At 32.3% G+C, this 9,354-nt stretch overlaps 1 protein-coding gene across 1 annotated transcript in view; it reads left to right on the plus strand.

Moving 5' to 3' along the window:
- LOC111085299 overlaps positions 1–9,354 on the plus strand; it is a 78,920-nt gene that overhangs the window by 32,829 nt on the left and 36,737 nt on the right. Inside the window, exon 6 of the mRNA XM_022383207.1 lies at positions 4,501–4,718. Coding sequence (XP_022238915.1) covers positions 4,501–4,718 — 218 coding nt within the window. The remainder of the gene's footprint in view (positions 1–4,500; positions 4,719–9,354) is intronic.

Here is a 9,354-nt window from a genome sequence, read left to right on the forward strand (position 1 = left end):
ATCGAAACTGATACAAAGCTATATACTCAGTTCTTTCCACAAATTCAAACGAATTCTTAACCGTGTATTTATTGTCATCCGTTAAAAATGAGAATTTTTATCGATATGAATTTTGCTACATTATACGCTGAACTCTTAATATTAGATAAAATAGGTCCAAAATTATTCCCAATTTTATTAACTTTAGGCAAAGCATATAGTGTCTAGGTAAAATAAAGTTACTTGAACTAAACTTTTTATGTAGTTTTTAACTTTTTACATAACCATTGCTTGAAGTTTATTTATAGGATTGACCTTAATATTCTTATACAGACCTTCTTTCAACTTTTCTTCAATTTTGGAACCGTAATCATTTTTTTTTTTACTGTGTCCCTACAGCGCAATGGATAGCGCGTTGGATTTCTAATCCAACGTTACCGGGTTCGTCCCACGGCAGGGATGCCACCACCATTGCTTGTTTCCAAGTCCCGGATGAGAAAGAGCGCATAAAAAACCAATCTGCTAAAAAAGTTACTATAACAACAACAACTTCCGTCGGCGAGGTGTTGTTACGGCCCTATACTCCAATGGGAGTCTACAGGGATTATTAATCTTTTTTACCAATAATTACAATTTATCCCACTTTATTATACTTGAAATAACCACAACTTGTTCCTTTAAACTCTTCAAAAAATCATTTTTGTTATTATTTATGGATTTAAAATTATTTAATAAAGTACAACATTCGCTTCTAGCAATATGCTCTTTTTCAACATTTATTTTTTTAAATTAGTTTCAATTTCATTTAATATGTCTTTTTAATAACATTTTTAAGACCACATGAGAAATTTAGACCTCTGTTTAAAACATCTAGCTGTTTATCGTTTACTGTTAAATCCGATTTATTTATGATTTTAGGGTTATTTATAAAGATATGTAAGGAATTTATAAGGTTCTTCGTTCGCTTCGTTTTTTCTGGTCTAATATAATTTATAATTTTTTGTCCAACGTAATTTTACATCTATCAGTATTTTTATGTAGTTTAATCCTGACTTTCTTTCCCACTCCATCCAATCTTCCTTCCCCTAGATAGAGCTAAATGCAATAAATATACCTTTTTTCCTGTTTTTGTTGAATCACAATATTCAGTATCTTTTCTTTAGTTTTTTAAGTTGATATTTCATTTTCTTGTTTTTGATATTGCAATTCAACTTTATAAAATTTGGTGTTATCTTACTTTGTTTTGCAGCTCATTAAGAACCCCAGTTGTTGAAGGCATCTTCTTAACTTCAGTCTTTGTCTTGCAAAACATTTTTCCATATACGCCGTTGCTAGATTCATATTAAAATCTATTGGAATTCGTATAAATGTTCAACGTTAATTTATTGTAATTATGTTGTAAACGGGAAGACTTTAATAACGAGTTGTTATTGATTAAGTATATAGCAGTTGAAAGAGGTTTTAATCGTTAAATGTGTATATACTTACTGCAACTGAGAGGTGTGTATGGCGTGCATAGACAATTCAATTTCTCTCCTGGAAGCATTTGTAACTTCGATAATTTCGATAAAATTTCTCAAATACTTTACTGTGATGCACAATCGTCCTCATAGAGCAGATGTGCCACAACGTTCCTAACAATATATGAATTATCTAAGTTCTCCATTGGCCAATGTACACGAGATTGCACGTCAACAGCTAAGAAGTTACAACAAATCAGTCAATTAATAAAACCTTTGAGGAGACTGGATATTTTTTGTATGTGCCATTGTCAAGAAGAAGCTTGGCTGTAGCTATTCAGGTCCTTATATCAAACATAGACAGATAGATCCTTTTGCATATACGATAAAGCAGTTGCTTGGCATAAAAAAGTACCTGGAGCACAATGACAAACTACAACAATATGCTAGTGATGAACTTCTTAATACTGGCTTACGCAAGAGACGGGTATGAAGAACTCAAGCTAATTTTCTGTCGAAACACGTGATATGTTCCACCATCAATAAAACTTTTCCTTATGATTATAATCGTTGTTTGCCTACCTAATATTATATTAGCATAATGTGCTTCCTTAATCAAATAGTTATTGATCAGTAAAGCCATATTTGAAGATACAGTGTGCCTCATATTTTCGTTAATTCTACTGGAAAATATTTCAATTTCCACATTGAGATTTATAGCAAGTAGAACATTTTCATTGAATAGATAAGTAAAACAAGGGAGCTATTGTTACACTTGAAAGAAAATACTGTTGCAATTTGTGGATTTTTATGGAAGAGCTAAGAATAACAAATGAGCTCTTGTAAGTTTGAAAGAAAATACTGTTTGACCTGTTATTTTTACGAGCTGCAATGATAAATATTTAATTTAAACAGTGATATTTCTGAGTAGATTAAATTATAAGTAAAAAGTGAAATTTGCACACAGTATCTTGTATTATACCCAATGTAAGCTTTGGGCAACCAATGTTTATTTCATTGTGACTGAACATTTTCAACCATGTAGATTGAAATCATTTGATCAGAATACATTGTTTTAATGCATGATACAGTTGGGTGCATTAATATGCAAATTGTAAATGTATAGTTGGAAGGAGAAAATAACACACGTTCAATATTGCTTTATAGTTGCCTCAAATTGTGCTACACTACTATCTGAAGGCTAAATTGATAGGAAATGTAATGTTGGTATTAATTAATTTCCATGGTCCGAAGATCAATGTTACTGCGCATGAAATGTCTGTCCTATTTTGGAGTGCACAATTTCAACACCTATTTCTTTCCTACTGAATCCAGCATTATAATTGTAAATTCTTGTCATGGTAATGACAACAATGGACAGCGAAACTAGATGTAGGTCAAACGGGAGACCTTATGAAGTATGAAGGAGGAGAATTTATTTACAGTTGATATACATGTCAGCACGCAATCTTTGTCCACAGCAATGGCATTCACACTCTGTTTCTAGAATTCAAAATATGAAAGAGGATTATTGTGTCTGTGCCATTAAAACTTCAACCTACACTTTTAACTAAAAATCTGACCAATTAGAATTCGACTTACCTTACCTTTCAGACTTCACATTTTCTGTTTAAATCCCTATTATAAACATTCTGCTGAATTTTTGTCGATTAACTTTTTGTGTGTAGTTTTATTCTTGTTACCAGGGCTGAAGACCACTGCTGAGATGCAGTGTGATGAAAGCTATCTGTTTGGAGACTTCCCAGATATCAGGCAGAGAAGCATCATTGGTACACTGTATGTATTCACTTGAGAAAAGACCATATTTCAAAACCTAAGAGACTTTGGATATTTTATAACCACGAGGTATAAGATCCTCCTTTGCAATTGGAAGAAGAGGTGTATCATCTGGTATAGACTCATAAACCTATCGTACATAGCCTGAGTGATCATTTGCTTACTGGACATCGATTGTTGTGTTCGAAGATCTGCTGTTGAAGCTCCATTAAATACTGGAAGCTCTGTTTCCCTTTTCTGATGTATAAATGCATTGACTTAGTTGTGATTTAGTTATTGCTTTCTTCACTTTTCTATGAAGTGTAAATGTTGTAAAGAAAAGTACATTTTATTGTATGTATGCTGAACAGATGCATATAGTGGTTATTCCTTTTAATAAGGTGTTCGACTCGCAACCTGAGAGTTGCAGGTTCAAATCCCCGTCACCGAACATACTCACCATTTCAGCCATGGGGACGTTATAATGTGACGATCAATCCCACTATCTGTTGATAAAATAGTATCCCAAGTGTTGGCGATTATAGATGTTGACTAGCTGCCTTCCCTCTAGTCTACTTAGGGACGGCTAGTACAGATTGTCCTCGTTTAGCTTTGCGCGAAAATCAAACCAAACCAATATTTTTATTATATACTATTTATACCATTGATTTTATTTCTTTTCTGGGTTTTGTTTTGTCGTCTGTACATATACACTCGTGAACGCTCTTATACGTACGTAAGTGTTTTATAAAAGTTTTGAATTTTGGTTTCTATTGTGTATTTTACTTCGTGAAAGCTTATTTTAATGTATTTTGGATTGATTGTGAAGGGTTTCTATTTCTTTTTTGTAAAAGGAGTTACTTTTTGTACTTCAAATATGTTTTACATTGGTATTTATTTTGTTATGTTTTTATAAAGTGCTAAAAGTTTTAATTCATTAAACCCCAAAGGATTTATATTGTATTTCCGTTTTGATATGTTTTATTTGTATAAATATACTTTTGTGTTGATTTGTGCTTTTAGTATTTTGATGTAATTTCCTTTTATATGACTTTTAAATTTGTGATTCAATTTTTAATATTATGGCTTCGAAATCAAGTTGAATTTTCCATTGCATTTGTTTGTATTTTTTGGTTAGCGCTTTGGTGGAATGAAGTAAGTTAAATTTATTTCTAGACTGACATTCAAAATGTTTTAAAGTTAGGTCTCTTCACCAGCCTAAAGATAAAGAGTTGAGTTAAAGTTTGGTATGCAGGTTAATCAAAGATGACTTATTCTTTACTAGCCGTAGTGATATGATGCCATTAGCATTGGATGATGCCAAATTCCAGACAAATATTTCAAGTGAAAGCTACGAAAATATTACGCCTGAAAATGGAACTTTACATAGAAATAGTTCCCATTCGGTACATCATGTCCTGAAAAAAAGACAATCAGCTTCAGATACACTTCAAGGAACCGATGCTCTTCACGAAAAACTAGAATCGCCATTGATATATTTCGGTAAGTAGTGTTAGTGTGGTAGATGAAAGAATACATTACGAATATTACACAACTATCAACGTTTAAGTTGGTACTCGCCAACATTATTTTTCTAGTAGCTGTAGTGTTAAACAAGAGATGTAATATTTATTCAAATCAGTACATTCCAAACTCATTCCTGAAGGCTTATTTTCTCTAGCAAATTATTCAGACTGAACAACTTTTAGTTTTCTTATTGTACCATCTCTCTGATTGTAAACAGTATGAGTATTATGTGCAGATCATATGTATAATATTACTTAATAATTTTCTTCAAGTATTCCTATTAAAAGACATAAACTTTTATTTAAGACGAGTAAAACGAAAAGCAGTGAAAACTGTATAAAGTTTCAGTTCTTTAACAAAGAATTAGATTTATAAGTAAAAATATTAATGCTTCGATTCATTATCTAATTACTTCTTTTGCTAATTGAGGTTTCAGTACATTTAATTTAGTATTTGTCTTGAAGGTATGCTACAAAGATAAAAATCTTTGTTAAAAATAATAAAAATAAAGAAACTTTTAACAAATGTGGGTCATTAACTTCCAAGATTATTTTCTTTCTCGAGCCAATAAATTTAATAGAAGAAAGTAATGGATCTCTAAGACATATTGACAAATAATTACAAATAGAAATATTGGGACAAGTCAATTGAAACATTCAACTTCAGAAATCTTTATAGTACTTTATCCACGGACGAAATATAATGAAAAATTATTTCTTCGAAATCTTTAGATCTTTTAAACATTCTGATAAATTAACTCTATGAATTAACAAAAACGAACAGTTTTATAGTTATATTCTTCACTGTACATCATAAATTCTCTTAAGCTTATTATTTCAATTCATAATATAATTGTACAATTTGGCGGGTAAGTTTTTATCTAAGCAAACCCAGGTAGAATTGAAAGATAATTTACAAAGGAAAACTATAATAAAGATTTCTACATTAATCACAACTCTATATCTGAAGTTAAGGTACTCCAGCCAACGTATAGTACAAAGTTGGTTATGAAAGTAAAAAAGATGGATTAAAAAGGACAACACTTTAAAAAGTTTGGAGCATAGCCATAGTTAATTCATTTATTTAAATTTCTGTGCTTTTGTTAAGTTCATTGTACAAAATCTAGTGAAAATATATTTTAAAAATACCCATTCATTTATATTATTGACGACCAAAGTATCAAAACAAATTGCCACATTCATAAGCCTGAAATTCTTACAGAAAGTTGGCTTCCTTTCTTTATTTTCATTATGTCTAGTGGCGATGACCATTCACTTACTTAGTGCTCTTTTATCGTGTCTTTCAACATCTGCTAGCTGTTTTTGTTTTCTGATAATTTTCTGGTAGCACATCTCTGAGGTACACATTAACTTATTTAAATGTGTGTTATCTTAGCAACCAGCTGGTACTACACAAACATTTACATATTCTGCCAGTAATATATTGAGATCCTTCAACAGTTTCTACTGTTTACCACTGTATTTATGAAAGCTGAGCCTCCATTCCTGGGTGTAAGACGATTGATGCAATGTAAGCTATGCAGCTAGACTTTCTTACTTCCTCTCTGCTTATGATTCATAAAACTACAATTTTATATTTATTTTCTCATAACAACATGTCGTTAGTGGTACAAATTATAATTTAAATTATACTGTCATCCTAAGAAGTGTTGTTTGATTTTGGACATTCCTTATCTCAACCACTAAGTTAATAGAATGAGCTGCAAGTGACTGTATTTCTAGCCAATGCTTGAGTATTGTTCGGAAGAAAAACTACTTTTACTAACTATACACTAGCAGTTGGCTGAGATGTAAACAGCCACATTATAATACGTTACCTATCAGCTTTTATAAGAAACATTATATAGTTGCTCAAACCTCTTGCTATACTTCATTTCCCACCTAAGGACAACTTAAGAGATGCAACTGGCGCCATAAACTCTCATCTCTGTGGCTATGCCAATATAAACTGAGCTGCAACATTTTGTGATGTTGATTGTGACTCAAAGGGGTGTATAACTTTATTTTTCCTCACTATAACTTAAGCAAATGCACAGCACATTTCAGTAGTTAAGATGGCATGAGAGAAAAGAGAACAGCCATACATTTTACACTATCTTACAATGTGACAGTCCAGTACCACACGAGAAGTGACATCTAAGAAAAGGGGTTTAGTTCATTGTAACTGGAATGCAAGCTATAAGTAAAACAAGCAGGAATTTGCATCAATTTTCGTGTGCTTTCATTCGTGTCAGAAACTTCCTTATAAATTTTATACTCTTATATTCGCTGATTTATCTTGCACTCTTCCAAACTTTCCATACTTTAATGTCAGTAATAAATTAAAAAAGCTTAAAATATAATACTAGTTACACACCAGTTGGGAGAAATCATAGTGAGAGAGGAAGAGTCAGTATTCATCATGTTATATAAAAAACTCCAGTTAGTAGAATAAAATTAGTTGTCACTGGCTTGGTTGATAGCTTAACTGGTATTACCAGGTGTGTTGTGAAGCCAATAACAGGAAGAACTTCAATTCACATTTATTGGTAAACTTTACTCTATGCATCATACATCTACCAGCGTATCTTATAGATCCCACTTCGGCAATCCCCTCTACAGTTATGTTAAAATCCTTAAATCAAATATTGAATTTCCTCATTTAGAAGACCTATTAAGACTGTTAAAAAACGGTTTGATGTTTTGGACGGGCTAGAGTTAATGGGGTAATCAATATTATCGTAAACTATGGAAGACATCCAAACTTCTAACTGATGAATTCTAACTTGTAAGTGTTTTATTTGTACTTGGGAAAAGGTTGAAGGAGCTATAGATATACTGAATCTATAATTTAGAATTCAATTTTCTCTCAGTTTACTTTATGATAAAATGCATTAATGGTTTATAACAAATAACTGTAGGTGGTATAATGCGGTGGTTTTCAATTGCTGGTCCAGTGTATTGTTTCAGAATTACTTCCTCTGTAATCACTCGTGGTCAATATGTTAGCCATTATGACATCACAGTAACAAATGTAAGTACAGAATAATGGGCTCAATCTTGACCAAATTTCACAGGGCATAGTACTTACGAACTTTATACAAGTCAATATCGTGCAAAGAACATTAAAAGGACACTTTTCAAGCATCGCAAGGCAATACTTTTATGATGGAGTGTTAGGAGAAACTATGATGTTGCCTTTGGTACACATGGGGTAGTCAGGTGTGACTTTTATTAGTTGTGGGTGTTTTTCATGACTGAAAAAGGACATTTTGAGGGAATAAGAGCAGAATGACAGGGGATTGAGCCCAACCTACCGCTTCACTGTTCACGTCACTTCTCTAAGCCTTCTGCTGTATTACTATTTTGGCTTCTGAGATCATTTTTAAGAAAAAAAAGCGACAAAGTTAAATAGTGCTTCATTACATAATTTGACAAGTATGTAATTGAAAAACTATTGTGATTTCATTTTCTTTAGCCATCTTTCTCCTGTCAAAAAATATGATGATTTCAGGTGTAGCAGAAGCTTACGAACATTGTGCTTCATCAAATTAATGTCATTAATTATTATCCTGCTAACAGTACCAGAAGAGATAACTAAATATTGTGTCGTTTCGTTTTACAAATTTTAACAACCTTGCTATACAGATATTATTCATGGTCTGTGAGACATATATCCCTTATTTAGAACCCCATTTGTGGCAGGTTGCACTTTCGATAGGTCTAAATTTGCCGTGAACCCATTATATACGTGATAAGCACGATGTCCATCGTGCCACAGCTTTCAACTGTAGGAACACGCCACTGCGACAGCATCATGCAAATCGCTTATCATAAATTTACGATTAGTCAGTTGCTGTCAGATCCTATTCCCTGTCCAAAATCTTTCATATTTGGTTCCGCTATATGCTACTTTCTGCTCCTTCCAACTCTGTTTCTGTTTTTTCATAATATAAAAAAATAAAATAAAATTACAGAAAGAAAGAAAATAATGCTTTACCGACCAATTCAAAAGGAGTAAAGAAAATATTACACGTTGTAGATCTATATCATTGTATTAGAACATTCCAACTTTTATTCAAGTATGTCATACAAATGCACAATCGAGAGGATAGAATTTGAACAGATTGTGATTTGGTTGTAGGACGCCGGAAGTTCCTTCCTGACATTCACAGCTGGTAGCGAGAATCTTTTCGCGTGTGTGCGTGCGTGAAATATCGAAACTTATCCTGTTTATGCTGCGTATTCTGAAAACATAAGTATATTACACAAAACGACATCAATGTTAGAATATTTATGTCTTGTTATATAGATGTAGAACGATATTTTTATGAAAATTAAAGGTTTAATTATTTCTTAATTATCAATCAAGTTTAGTTCTTGATGCAAACATTCATAGTACTAGCTTCCCCCTATAGGAATGCTGTAGGTTTGATTTCTCGCGATGGACACAGCAGATAGCCCAATTTCTCTTTGCTCTAAAACAAACGAACAAACATAATACAAGTATTATGATCCTATTATATACATTATATTATTTTATCTTAGTGATGATATTGAAAGAAAATTGCAGAAGAATCTTACATGTTATAGCCACCCAGTGGCACGGCGGT

This window comes from Limulus polyphemus, unplaced genomic scaffold (assembly GCF_000517525.1).
Source record: "Limulus polyphemus unplaced genomic scaffold, Limulus_polyphemus-2.1.2 Scaffold14, whole genome shotgun sequence".
In the NCBI taxonomy this organism is placed as follows: Eukaryota; Metazoa; Arthropoda; class Merostomata; order Xiphosura; family Limulidae; genus Limulus; species Limulus polyphemus.